The sequence below is a fragment of the Rhinatrema bivittatum genome, chromosome 8 (genome assembly GCF_901001135.1).
Source record: "Rhinatrema bivittatum chromosome 8, aRhiBiv1.1, whole genome shotgun sequence".
In the NCBI taxonomy this organism is placed as follows: domain Eukaryota; kingdom Metazoa; phylum Chordata; class Amphibia; order Gymnophiona; family Rhinatrematidae; genus Rhinatrema; species Rhinatrema bivittatum.
Window position 1 is genome coordinate 165,972,243 of NC_042622.1, and position 14,691 is coordinate 165,986,933.

Below are 14,691 nucleotides of genomic sequence, written 5' to 3' on the forward strand. Positions count from 1 at the left end.
GTGAAAAGTGAGGGGGTCAGGCGATTGGGGTGAGAGGTGAAGGAAGAGAGGGGTACAGGACAAGGTACAGATTGAAGTTAGAGACTCTATCCAGCCACAGGGAATGGATCTCCCCATTAGGATCTGCCAGGTTCTTGTGACCCAGCCTGGCCACTGTCAGAGACATGGATGCTGGGCTCCATGAATCTTGGCTGACCCAGCCTGGCACTTCTGATATTCTTATGTTTCAGGTGTATTTGACCATAGGAAGTTTGTTCACACCTGTCTCAGATTCCTTCCCTTTGCATCCTGTTGGGCTTCACATACTTTATGAGTAATGAAATAAGAAATAAACTCTCCCTAAAAATCACCTAAATAAACTCCCTAAATATCATCTAAATAAACTCTCACAAAAACCACCTCAAATCCTACGAAAAACTGGTTCTGAGCGTTTGATTCTGCGCAGTGACCAAGACAGCCTGAACTAAAGCAAAGCATCAGCCCCTCCTTTTCCACAGTAACTTTGCATGTTTTGGACCGAAAGCCGATCCGAAGTTCAGCTCCTTCTGATGTGAGCTGCATCAGTGATCTCTGCTGATGGCTCCTCCTGCCCCTGATGGGCCAGCTGGTGCCAGGACAGACCCCTGACAGTGGCACATGCAGTCAGCAAGGGACTAATGCAAGTCAGGGCAGCGATGGCCACACAGCCAAAGCCTATCATAGCATTAATCAGACGGGAGGACTGGCAGCAGCATCTATCGCTTCCACTTATACACACAATCAGATTTCCTTACTAAGCATGACGGATGACAACTTTCCTCAGCTTTGTCTCTCTCTTCATTCCTGGAGGGGAGAGCTCCATCAGACGCTAAGAGGCCTGACATGTTTGCAAACATCTGAAGCTCGGCATATCACCTCCGGCAATGGAGACTCCAGAAAATGAAGCTGCCTCGCAATCTGACCCAAAAATCAATGCCCATTTTTTCATTTAAAAAAGGGCCCGAGGGTTTAAAAAAAGAGAAAAGCAACAAGACATCTCCTCTCGCCTCTCCCCTACAGTTACCATCAACAATGCGGTATGATGTTGGAAAGGGGGTGGGGGAAGATATGCTGGGGTCCAGGCTACAGGCCTTGGGAACTTGTGCTCTTGCTCATAGGTTGACCTCACGAATAAAATCTGTTGCAAGGGAAACCTGGGAATGAAGCCTTTTTCACATAGAGTATGAGGGCAGCAGAAGGAAGAGTGAATGAGACTCCATCACACGATGTGTGAAGTCAGTAAGGGGGGGGGGGGGGGAGAGAGTGAGATTCTATCGCACGGTGTGTGAGGTCAGTGAGGGGGGGAAAGAGTGAGACTCCATCACACGGTGTGTGAGGTCAGTGAGGGAGGAGAGAGTGAGACTCCATCGCACGGTGTGTGAGGTCAGCGAGGGAGGACAGAGTGAGACTCCATCGCACGGTGTGTGAGGTCAGCGAGGGAGGACAGAGTGAGACTCCATTGCACGGTGTGTGAGGTCAGTGAGGGGGGGAAAGAGTGAGATTCTATCGCACGGTGTGTGAGGTCAGTGAGGGGGGGAAAGAGTGAGACTCCATCACACGGTGTGTGAGGTCAGTGAGGGAGGAGAGAGTGAGACTCCATCGCACGGTGTGTGAGGTCAGCGAGGGAGGACAGAGTGAGACTCCATCGCACGGTGTGTGAGGTCAGCGAGGGAGGACAGAGTGAGACTCCATCGCACGGTGTGTGAGGTCAGTGAGGGGGGGAAAGAGTGAGATTCTATCGCACGGTGTGTGAGGTCAGTGAGGGGGGGGAAAGAGTGAGACTCCATCACACGGTGTGTGAGGTCAGCGATGGAGGACAGAGTGAGACTCCATCGCACGGTGTGTGAAGTCAGTGAGGGAGGAGAGAGACTCCATCGCACGGTGTGTGAGGTCAGCGATGGAGGACAGAGTGAGACTCCATCGCACGGTGTGTGAGGTCAGTGAGGGAGGACAGAGTGAGACTCCATGGCAGTATGTGAAGTCAGTGATGGGAGGAGTGAGCAGGACTCCATCACATGGTGTGTAAGGTCAGTGAGGGGAGGAGTGAGTGGTACTCCCTCACACTGTGTGTGAGATCCATGAGAGGAGGAGTAAGTGAAACTTCATTGCAGTGTGTGAGGAGAAGTGAGTTAGACTCCATCACATGGTGTGCGAGATCAGTGAGGGGAGGGAAGAGTGAGTGAGGCTCCATCACATGAATTTCTTGCCTAATAAATGTGATTCTTCTAATTTCATGAATAAGAGGCTATGGGCCTCGGAGGAACCCTTCACATTACAGGGTTAAATTATTAGAAGGGCTCGTAACTGACCCTCTACCTGTCCTACTTTTTGGCCCACATTTTATCAGCCATGTGGCTAAACAATTGTGCATTTGCAAACCTTCTTGTGTACACACATTTTTGAAAATAACCTGCATATAGTTCCCAAGTGCGACTGAAAGAAGTTTGCCTTGAGAGAGAATTCAGATTTATGTCTGTTCAAATAGCAAACCCCATTGAAAGGATGTCTTATTCGAGGGCTTTCCAAACCTGTCCTGGGGACCCCACAGCCAGTCAGCTTTTCAAGAGATCCACAATAAATATGCATGAGATAAATTTGCATATATGTATGTATGTACCCCTGTGTGTGTGTGTGTGTGTGTGTGATATATATATATATCCCCAGACACACACACAGATACATACATACATATATGCAAATTTATCTCATGCATATTTATTGTGGATCTCCCACACCGGGGTACATATTCAAAAGCCATTTAGATGGATAATGTGAAAGTTCTCTGTCTAAATGGCTTAGCCACATTTTTAAAATGCTTACCCATCTAGATTCTAGCAAGATAACAAATTATCCGGATAGAATTTAGCTGGGTAAGTCAGGGGCATTCCTGTGGTGGGAGGTAGGCGTTCCGGGGAGGACCTGAGTTAGCTGGTTAAGTTAACCAGCTATTTCCTATATTTCGTGCCATAGGGCAGGTCTAAGATTAGTCGGATACCACATATCCATCTAACTGTAAATTATCTGGGTGTATGCAGTGGTGCGGCTACGCTGCTGAATATCCTGGTTGTTAGCTGGATAAGGGTATCTGACTAACTTAACTAGCCACTTAGAGGCTGAATATTTACCCCCGAGTCTCCATGGTATGCAAATCTATCTCATGCATATTTATGTGGATCTCCTGGAAACCCAACTGGCTGTGGGTCCCCAGGACAGATTTGGGAAGCCCTGGCCTATTCTAAGCAGCATGCCCAAGCATTTTATATAAAGAAATAATTGCTCTCAGTGGGTTAAAAGTCCACTGAGCCAGACAAAGCTGATTTAGGAAGCTTAACCCTTGTTTTAATCACATAAAAGACCCATAAGTCTGAAACATGAAACCAGTTCAGCCTTATTCCTCTGAAGTGGCTGCTGGTTGCCACATGGGAAGGGTGGAGTGTGGGAGGGGGTGCAGGGCTGGACCACTGTCTCATCATCTGTCCATATGGGGAGGGGAGGTGGGAGGTGGAATCCAGGCTGCCTGGCTATGGAATTAGAGATTAAAGGATCAGCTGCACTCTCCTCCAGAGCCTTGTTCTTAGTGGGCCCTCACTGACAGCTGCTGTTGTACTGCCATGTGGATGAGCTGAATTTGTGTTCCCAGCCCTTGGGAGGGTGGGGGTCTCAGCCATTGCTCATGGAGGCACCCAGTGGCCAGTCCTAGGGTCCATGTTAGTTGGTTTTAGAAGGAGCTGCATTTTCTGACACAGTCACTCCACTACCTCAGCTAAGCCTGAAGGAACCTTGCTCCATTAGATGCAAATGGCGCCGTAGCCCGATAAAGGTCAATTCTAATTGAGCTGGAGGCCCAAAGGAGCAGGAAGAAACCATGAGGTCCGAAAGGAAAACCTGAAAAATGCTGCTTGGAGTGTGGGACTTGGACTCTCTCTTCCTCCTCTTGCCTGTTCTCTCATCAACCCTCCCTCCGCTGAGTTGTCTCAACCCTCCCCCATATCCCCCAACCCTGAGAAGCCACAACTCCCACCCTGAACAGCCACACACCCCCTAATCCCCGAGCAGCCTCAAACCCTACACCCCCCAAGCAGCCACAACCCCCCCCCCCCCTCTCACCTCCCTGAACTGCCACAACCCTACCTAGAGCAGCCTGTTGGGGTTGGAAAGGCACTGGTAAATGAGTGCATTACATTTGCCTGCCTGCTGCACATTCATTTGATGAAAGATGCGATGCTGTGAGGGGATCAATCCATTTCCTCTCTGCCACTTTTGCTCAGTTTACAGGTTACAGGAATGTTTTTAATCCCAGAGATGAAGAAAGCATCAGCAGAGAGAGAAGCAAACAGGTCCATGCATCAACATGAGCATTAAGAACCTGTGCGCTGGTTTTCAGCACACATTTCTAATGCTCAGATTAATTTTTTTTTAAACTCCCAATGCAGTAAGCTAATGCTATGCAAATGCATGGGGAGTTAATAAACAAGCAAGGATTGTAAAATGTGCATTCAACACAGGCAGATTGCACATTCCTGCACTCGGGAAGGTGGGGGAAGGCATTCCTGACAGGCAAGATCGTGGTAACAGCCTGAATAATTACTGCTACTGTCATTTAGCCGGATAAGTCAGTACGTATCTGGCTAAGTGTTCTGGACTTTTAATCACTTTTTTAAGTTTTTTAAGTGCCATCACAATAGCGCTGGAAACTTAACTCCAGCTCTGAACAAGGGTTAAGTTTCCAGCACTAAGAAAAGTGGAGTGGCAAAAGGCAGGCTCTCTGCGTCATAAGAACATAAGAAGTTGCTATATTGGGTCAGACCTGGGGTCCATCAAGCCCAGCATTCTGTTTCTAACAGTGGCCAATCCAGGTTACAAGTATCCAAACACTAAGTAGATCCCATGCTACTGATGCCAGTAATAGCAGTGGCTATTCCCTAAGTCAGTTTGATTAATAGCAATTTATGGATTTCTCCTCCAGGAATCCATCCAAACCTTTTTTTAAACCCAGCTACTCTAACTGCCTTAACCACTTTCTCTGGCAATGAATTCCAGAGCTTAATTGTGCATTGATTGAAAAAGAATTTTCTCTCGATTTGCTTTAAATGTGCTACTTGGTAACTTTATGGAGTGCCCCCTAGTCCTTGTATTATCTCAATGAGTAGGTTTCACATTTACCCATTCTAGACCTCTTATGATCTTAAAGACCTCTATCATATCCCCCCTCAGCCATCTCTTCTCCAAGCTGAACAGCCCTAACTTCTTAAGCCTTTCCTCATATGGGAGCTGTTCCATCCCCTTTATCATTTTGGTCGCCCTTCTCTGTACCTGCTCCATCACAACTATATCTTTTTTGAGATGCGGCGACCAGAATTGTACACAGTACTCAAGGTGCGGTCTCAACATGGAGCAATACTGAGGCATTACGACATATTCCATTTTATTCACCATTCCCTTCCTAATAATTCCTAACATTCTGTTTACTGTTTTGCCCGCCAAAGCACACTGAGCCGACGATTTCAATGTATTGTCGGGAAGAATTACTTAATGGATTTGCATGGGATTTCCATGGGAGAGTACTAAGCAGTACTCCTATTTAGGGACACCCACATTTTCTGCTTGTAAAACTCCTTGTTGCATTGGCAGTAAATTTTGCGCACAGAAAATATGTACCGAAGTGCAGTCCGAGCGACTTGTTCGGTTGAACACACCTTTCTGCCTTGGCCTGTCAGTTTGTGATGTGGGAAGGGGAAGAGAACACAGCCTGATCTTTCTCAGCCAGGTTAGTACTGCAGTATTTTGTTCTATGAGACTTTGGTAGCATGCTGCCTTGCTTCTGGCACACGATTAGTAGCTGGTTTTCATTGGCTACTAATTTTATGAACTATAATCATTTCTCTGCTTTAATTGCCAGATGGTGTTCATTAATTACTAATGGAGATGATTATGCTGTGACATTGTGTCTATGTTCTGAACTACACATTTCTTTATTATCACAGTGAAAGCCCCATGCTAATAACGTTCCTAATTTCTGCTCGTTCATAATCAAACCTGCCCCAGAATTCCTGAACAGCTACACTTTCTTCAGATTTTAGCTTTACAAGATACCTCTTTAGATCTCTTTAGGAAATGGGCTCTAAGGTGAGCCACTGGGCACCTGGGGACCCCCAGGTAGCTGGAAGCAGCCCAAGCAACAGATTGTAGCCCACAGGGGGGTACCTCAGTGCTCACTCCTGCCAAGGCAACTGCAGTAGGAAGCTCATTCCTGGTTCCCTAGCACAGGGAATGGTGAGTGGGTGGGTGGGTGTTGCAGGGGTGGGGGTAATGTGAGGGTGGTAACTGAGAAGCAGGAGGCAGAAAAAGTTTCATTTTTTCAGCTTTTAGTCAGTATTGAATATACAACATTTGTATGCTCTCATGGTGTTGCCTAGTAACAGTTTTGCAGTGAATGAATACAATTATTGTATAAAATTAACAACTCACAATGAACTGTTCCTGAATCAGGTCTCTACATGGAAATAACCATCAGTGTAGGCACAGGATACAAGCAAAGGAAGAGATCAGGGCAAACGTTCGGCACAAGGTGTGTACCATGAATCAGTGTGCAGCTAACGCCTGCGTAAGGGAGCAGTGCACACTCACGGCACAAAGCACAGATCATGAGTCAGTGTGCAATTAATGCCTGCTATAAGGAATCAGTGTACAGTCATGGCACAGTGCGTGTATCATAAGTCAGCGAACAGCTAAAGCCTGGTGAAAGGGATTAGTGCACACTCACGGCACAAAGCATAGATCATGAGTCAGTGTGCAGTTAATGCCTGCTATAAGGAATCAGTGTACAGTCATGGCACAGTGCGTGTATCATAAGTCAGCGTACAGCTAAAGCCTGGTGAAAGGGATTAGTGCACACTCACGGCACAAAGCATAGATCATGAGTCAGTGTGCAGTTAATGCCTGCTATAAGGAATCAGTGTACAGTCATGGCACAGTGCGTGTATCATAAGTCAGAGTACAGCTAAAGCCTGGTGAAAGGGATTAGTGCACACTCACGGCACAAAGCATAGATCATGAGTCAGTGTGCAGTTAATGTCTGGTAGAAGGGAGCAGTGCATGCAATGCACAAGGAAAAAGGAGGAAGAAGGACGAGAGGGAGGGATGATAGGAGACAAGAGGGAGAGGGAGAGGCGCTATTAGTATTATCCTGATAAGCAGCGAATGGCCAGTCGCATCCCTCTAGCCTGACCTGGCTTTATCATTTAAATCAATTGCCTTCTGCTGTAGAATCTCTTAGTACTTCTCATTTGCATAGTGCTACTAGACTTGCAGAGCACTGTACAGAGCTAAATACAAATAAAATAAATAAATATGCATAGGAGGCAGGGTTGGTGCCTTGGCAAACCTTTGGTCATTCACCCCCCCCCCTTCCCCCAAAATAACTACTGGCAGCAGTTCTAGCACAGTGATCCCTCCTATTGGGGGGCAGTGGCTCTAGTACAACACGCCCTCCAGTTGGGGGGCAGTGGCTCTGGCACAATGCTCCCTCCTGTTGGGGGGCAGTGGCTCTGGTACAGTGCTCCCTCCTTTTGCGGATAGCAGATCCAGCTCAGTTCTCCTTCCTGTTGGGGGAAGTGGCTCTAGCACAGTGATCCCTCCTGTTGGGGGGCAGTGGCTCTAGTACAACATGCCCTCCAGTTGGGGGGCAGTGGCTCTGGCACAGTGCTCCCTCCTGTTGGGGGGCAGTGGCTCTGGTACAGTGCTCCCTCCTTTTGCGGATAGCAGATCCAGCTCAGTTCTCCTTCCTGTTGGGGGAAGTGGCTCTAGCACAGTGATCCCTCCTGTTGGGGGGCAGTGGCTCTAGTACAACACGCCCTCCAGTTGGGGGGCAGTGGCTCTGGCACAGTGCTCCCTCCTGTTGGGGGCAGTGGCTCTGGCACAGTGATCCCTCCTGTTGGGGGGCAGTGGCTCTGGCACAGTGCTCCCTCCTGTTTGGGATAGCAGATCCAGCTCAGTTCTCCTTCCTGTTGGGGGACGTGGCTCTAGCACAGTGCTCCCTTTGGTGGGATTGGCTCTGACACAGCACCACTCTGGACCTCATGCTAGCAAGATTTTGCCACCCCCCCCCCCCTCCCAAAAAATCTTGGTGCCTACTTTGCTTAATGGAAGCACCAGCCCTGATAAAAGGCAGTCCCTGCACCCTGGATCTTAGAGTAGACAATAGCTTAGTTCGCAGTAGGTCTCTTTGTGTCTGACTTTCATCAACTCCTGTACTCTTACACCAGCAGTTCTATGATCTCGCTCATTTAGTGCTAATTTGATAATGATTATGTAAATTAATGAAATGTTGCATATATTTGCTGATGAATAAGCACCTCCCACTCCCTAATTACAGATAGCTCTTGATAATGGATGGGGATGGGGGTGAGTGCGTGTGGGCTGCTGTGTCAGAAAATGCATGCTCAAAGCGATCCCCCTCCTCATCAGAGAGGTCTGTGAAGTAAGAGTCAGGACTTTTACTGGGAGGTGCTATCATACGGGGGTAGAGAATATCTGCCCTCTAGGGGCCACCCTAAAGCTACTGAAAAAAAGAGGAAAACAGCTCAAGGATGCCCGAGGTCAGACTAGCTGCAACCCCTCCTGTGGACCAAGGACGCAGGGTCATGTCCACTCTAGCTGTCACAGTACTGGTGGTCCAGCTATGGAGCAGTTTCGAGAAACCCCCCCCCCCCCCCTCCACACCCACAGAAATCCTTTCTAACCTGGTGTGTTGGAAAGCTGATGGATGAATTCACTGAAGATCCTGCACTGTGAGGCCTTATTTATATGACCGAGAACTTGGAATATTTGGTGGCAAACATTCTGTCCACATCTCTAACCTTCTACTGGAGCAGAAGGGAGACCCAAATACCAGGGGAACTTCTTCCCTTCATCTAGAAAGGACAGGTGCAGAGCTCACCCTGGTTGCTGATCTTTAGCATCAGATAAGGACCTTGCTGACGTGCAATGCATCTGGCTTCACCCTAAGCTGCTGATATCTCCAGGGCCTCCAAGAGTCTGCTGCTTGCAAGGTGCGGTGGGAATGAAGATCACGCCTTGAAGCTCCTGTGGCTGGCATTGGACTGGATGAATGTGTTCACGGGACAGAAAGAACCCGCCCCCCCCCCCCCCCACCTCCAACATTTATCAGAACTAAACTGGGGGACTGTGTCTGCCAATGCAGGGTTGCTGGCCATCCTGCTTGCTTCATACCTGCTTGGTAAGGTCTGCAAAACATGCCAGGTTTTGGGACTCAGTGCAATGTCCTCATGTCACCATGATATCGTCTTATACAGTGCAATGCACAGATGTTGAAGACAATTCAAAAAAGACTTTTTATGCAAATAAACATGTGTTTACTCACTAAAATACAGATTTTGAAAACGGCTCCCTCTCCGTACAAGTAAAACTACCCCATTGCTGGTGCGCAATGCCAAGACTTTTATCTTCAGGAAGAAAGGGGCAGAGTTTACCTGAAGGAGGTAAAGTACAGGTGGTGATTGCTGGGAGAAAGGGGGAGGGGCTTGTCTGGGGAGGTAAAGTACAGATACTGATTGGAGAGAGAAAGGGGCGGGGATTGGTTGGGAAGGTACAGTACAGGTACTGATTGGAGGGAGAAAGGGGTGCGGACTGGCTAGGGAGGTAAAGTACAGGTGGTGATTGCAGAGAAAGAGGAGCAGGGCTTAACTGGGGAGGTATAGAGGTGGTGATTGTAGATAAAAAGGGCAGGGCTTGGTTGGGGAGGTAAAGTACAGGTGGTGATTGCAGAGAAAAGGGAGGGGAATAGCTAAGGAAGGTGGACAGGTGGTGACTGCAGGGAGAAAGGGGCGTGGCTTGGCAGGTGGTGATTTCAGGTGCAAAGTGCATGAATATGTTTGTACCCACAGTGCCCGTGCTGGGGTATTTCTACCAGGAGATTCTCTTTGAAATGAACTTCCACCGGCAAGCTGCACCCACGGACAGAAAACTTCCCCAATAAATGTTAAATTATTCTCTCGGTCCTCCGCTTCTCTCTTCCCAGGCTGACATTAATATTACTTCCAGCCCACCGAGTGCATGCAAACTGCTTCCAGACAGCATCAAGAAGAAATATTTGTGGTACAACAAAAATCAGATGGGCTAGCAGGAAAGTTTCCCTCCGATTGTTTTTTTTTAGCTTAAATTCTTCCCTTGCCAAGTTGTAAGTAGGCCACAGGAGAGGAGGGAAATGTGCTCCACTTTCATTATTTACAGATATGAGACATGGGATTCATTCCCTCCAGGAAGGCTTCCTTCAGCCCTGCTCTGTTGGAAGAGTTGCCCCTCTCCCCCTTTCTGACTCCCAAGGAGTCTTTTCTGAAAGTGTTCACACTCAGAGCTAGGCAGACACTAGCAGAGCAGATTCTCAGTCTCCCTGAAAGGACAGAGAGACATAACCTTGCTGTGTGGCCTTCCAGGTCCTTAGCAGTAAGCCTCCAGCCCGTGGCTTCTGCTTCCTCTGAATCTGCCAAGAACACTGTGATCAGAGTTTACCCATCTCCCACCTCCTCCTCTCTCTGCGGCACCCTGCCTGTAATTGCACAATATTTCTCTGAGTGCTTTTTTCTGACCATTGGCTTGTCTTCTTTTCCATGCTGGCTCTCGGTCCCATATAATACTGCCTGCCTCTCAACCTGACTCCTCTCTCGGTCCTCTTCAAGTTATGCAGAATTCTGCTGCTCATTCCTCTTCTATCAAACTTGCCATCCTATGAGGTTCAGGTTGCCTGCAAGGCTGCACCTGGAAACCTGTTACCTCACCGTCCGTCTGGAAGGAAAGTGAAAGCTTTGCTGTTTATCCAGGCCTTCTCATAAACTCCACAGCAGAGACAAAGCCTCTCGTATCTGCCCACTGCCAGAAAATCCCACACGGTTCACCCATTTCCAACTGACTCTTAATCTCTCCCACGTCGCTGCTATTTCTCTCACTTCTTAACTCTAGAACTGCAATTTATCCCCAGAGCTTCCTCTACCTAATGTCCTCCGTTCTGATCTATTCACTTGCATTCCACCTCCTCTCTGCATGCAGGCATTACTTCTTACTTTACCTAATCTGCCTTGGGATCCAACTTTAGGACAGGAGAAACACTAAATGTTTAGAAATAAAGAAATAAATACAACTTTTCGCGATTTTGCCGCACTGGTTCCCCGTTTTTTTTCCAGGCAGTCGTCAAACATGTGGCTTTCACCTTGAAATGAATGCACAGGCCGGCTCTTCCTTGACTCTCCTCTCTATTCCAGCCTTACTCCTTCCCTCTGGCTCCTCTTATTAGCAGGAAACTGTCCAATATCCCCGTGACTCCTCCCGTGCTCCTCCTCATCTGTGGGACAAACTCCCCCACCATCTCAGGTCCTGAGTCAGAGGAGCAGTGCCTGTGATGCCTGGGGTGCCCTTTCTCCTCCTCCTCCTCATGGAAGGCACCAAATATGACATAAACCAGGGAACGCACGGCCCCGTCTTGGGTCTCTCCCTCACTGTCCTGTTCTCTCATACAGAAGAAAGGATGCTTTCACTGCACTGCTTACAATAAAAGCCGGTTTTGTTGTAGAGTTCCAGGTGCCTGCACCAGCCTGAGGTGGTAAAGGGCCTTCTTGTTTTACAGTGTTTGCCCTCAGTGACTCCCCCTGCCCTATGTTCTCGTTTTTTTTATGTTCAAATATTTTTTATTGAGTTTGTTTACAACAAATACCAGCAATTGTTAAATGTTCTGGAGTAAGAGCATGAGCATCCATTTTATGAAAGCAATCGCCAGCAGTTAGAATGTTCCAGACATATCTTCCCCCTTTACTGACAAGTGATGTTATATCAGGGTGTACACCCCACCCCTCCCCCCTGCAAGCCTGCTGGGTACAGAGCAGAGGGAAACCTGAGCGGGGATGGATGGGAGCAGGGCTGCAGTCACTCACCTTCACCTCCACGCCGTAGCCTGCATAGACGGAGAGGGAGTAGGTGCAATCCAGGCCTGACAGGTGCCTCCAGTCACTTTGCTCCGGTGAGGTGATGTAACCTTCGGGGCCCGTAAAGTTTATGCTGCAAGGACCTGGGGGAAACAATTATAAACCCAGGATGAATAAGTCACAGTAACAGAGGAAACAATTAACTTGAGTTGGCTTTGAATTCAAGTTTATTCCATCTTCCTCGAAAATGGACATGAAAAAGGTGTAAGAAAAACTCTCTTTCCTGCTTTCCCTCCTATTCCATCACTCTATTCTTCCTCCCTCCGTCTCCTCTCTCCTTCAAATTCATTGCATTAATCTGAGCAGTCCAAGGTGCTTCACTCACGGTCCCCCCCCCCCCCCAGGACGAGCCCTCCCCAGTGCTACAGCCTTGTGGGTGCCTCCGAACTGAGCCTTCGTTGGTTACTGCAGCTCAGGGGTCGCAGGGCCCAATACTGAGCTTTCCCCCACCCTCACTGCTACAATGCCGAGCACTCCATTCCCTGAAGGGTGCTAGGGGCCTGAACTGCTCAGTGGCCCCAGGTTTCCACCCTGTACCTGCCGTGTCCATGGTGGTGATGGTGGTGGTGGTGATGGTGCTGGTGGTGGTGGTGGTTGCTTCCTCTTCATCGCCAGAAGGTGATGCGGACGATGTCGTCATGGAGACGTCCACTGTGGGGTCCCCTCGACGGGATGGGCTGGACCTCTGTGTTGGTAGAGTTATGGCTTGATTCAATGAGGTCACAGCCGCCGGGGCTTTGCTGATCGCGGCGGCGGCGGCTGTGACTTGGCCAGCATCCATAGGGCCAGCTCGGGAGATGGCAGCTGCCTCGGTGGAGTCGAGTCCCAGGTGTGCCGACGCAGTACTGAAACCTGAAAATGCTGCAGTTGGGTACGTGGTAAGCACGTCTGCGGTAAGAGCCATCTTTACTCTTTCGCGAGGTCTCTTTCTGTCTGCTGTGCCGGTTTTTTCTCCCAGAATGGCCACAGGAGGCATGGGGACCTTTGAGGTCATGGGGGATGTGGAGGACATTCTGGGAGCGGTGATAAAGTCAGAGAAGACGGGCATGTTAGCTTGGCGTGCCAGGTTGGACACTGGAGCCTGCATGCTCTGCGGAGCCGCGCTTGGCTGGGTAGGCTCAGCTCCAGCCTCGGGCCCTGACCTGAGTATAATGAAAGGTGGCTCCTTCAGGTAATCCTTCTTCCTGAGCGTCTCGTGGAGGAACTCTGCCAGCAGGGGCTCATGGTTCAGCAAGTTTAATGTTGGAGCTGTCGTTACAAAGTGAACCTCCCCTTCCCGATCCTCTGCTGTGGGCACTGCTGTGTGGTCCTCGGCAGCCTCTGAGCTCTCCGTTCTGCTGCTGGCTCCGTTCTGAGCCACGGAGCTAAAACCTAGAATGAGAGAGACGAAACCTCTGAGCAACACCTAGATAAAATATTCCTTTTATTTGCTCCTGTTTTCCTCTCCTTGGTTTATATACATTTTGCCCGACAGGATAGGTTTCACTACTTTGCTTACCCGCTTCAGCTTAGGGGATAAAACGTATCTGGCTGCATTCAAGCATATCCTGCCAGACGTATGTCTCTTATTGTGTAACAAAGGTTGAGTGCTCCTGGGAGCCCGAACTGGTTAGAATGTTATTCTTATGCAGTAAGAAACACTTCCCATAGCATCTATTCAAAACTAAAGTATTTTTCACAGGAAAAGCATAACCAACTTGCAAAAGGTTGGTATCTAAACATCTCTCTCCCTTCAGTGACTCACCGGAGTGGTTCCAAGGGCAGAGCTGTTACGAGGTGAGGAAAATGTTCTGACTATGAGACATTTCTACACAAGATAAGAGGTGGCTTTAATATTACCAAATGCTGTACTGCGATTGACTGACTGGTTATTTACAAATGGGGGGAAAAAAAACCAAAAACAAAAAACTCCAGCTTCTCCAACCCATCTCATTGACCCTTTCCCTTTAAGCTCTGTTGCTGTGATGAAGACCTGCTACTACACTGTACAGAGAGGAGACCTCTCCCCACTATCCATGCTCAGTTCCCAGTGCTGTTGAAGGCTAATGGGCCACAGAGGCTTTCCTTGGGGACTGGGTGCTCTGTCAGGAATAGCCCAGCACTCCTCCAGGTTTCCTGCAATCTCTGGATCCACCACGTGTGAGTCCCATGTGTCGGACTCTTTAAAGAACAAGTCTGATTTTTTACTCATTTGGGAAGTATTTATTTAGTGCTCGCTGTGTGGCATTCTCAAAGGGGAGCATTTATTCTTTCATAAGGCATGGTAGAAGTGGAGGTTTTTTTTGTTGGTTCTGAGAACTGGGAATGGATGTTAGCTGGGGTGGAGTTTGGGAATGGATGTTAGCTGGGGTGGAGTCTCTGCATCTGCTTTGTCTCTTCCAGCAAATGGAATTCCTCATTAAGCATCTTTCAGGCTGGCAGCACATTTGGCCAATTCCATGCCTGGGACAGCTGGCCAGTGCTGAAGTTTCAAATAATTACCTATCGGTGTGCAATATTGCAAGCAAGCATGTAATTCACAAAATGTATCTGGTCAAGGTGTCCCTTTCCCAAAGGGAAACAATTTCTAAACTAATTAGCCAACGTAAGCAAGTTAGGATGAAGGAAGACCCCGCTTTGTTCCCAATGAGTGAAGCACACGGGTGGGACACTACTGACAGTGCAGCTCCTATGGGTTCCC

General features: G+C 48.6%; 1 protein-coding gene across 1 annotated transcript in view; it reads right to left on the reverse strand.

Annotated features, from left to right (window-relative positions):
- Positions 1 to 14,691, reverse strand: part of SEZ6 (seizure related 6 homolog) — a 142,650-nt gene that overhangs the window by 89,734 nt on the left and 38,225 nt on the right. The window contains exons 2-3 of the mRNA XM_029613524.1: positions 12,549 to 13,382; positions 11,961 to 12,094 (exon numbers count right to left, since the gene is read on the reverse strand). Of these exons, the coding sequence (XP_029469384.1) occupies positions 11,961 to 12,094; positions 12,549 to 13,382 (968 nt within the window). The remainder of the gene's footprint in view (positions 1 to 11,960; positions 12,095 to 12,548; positions 13,383 to 14,691) is intronic.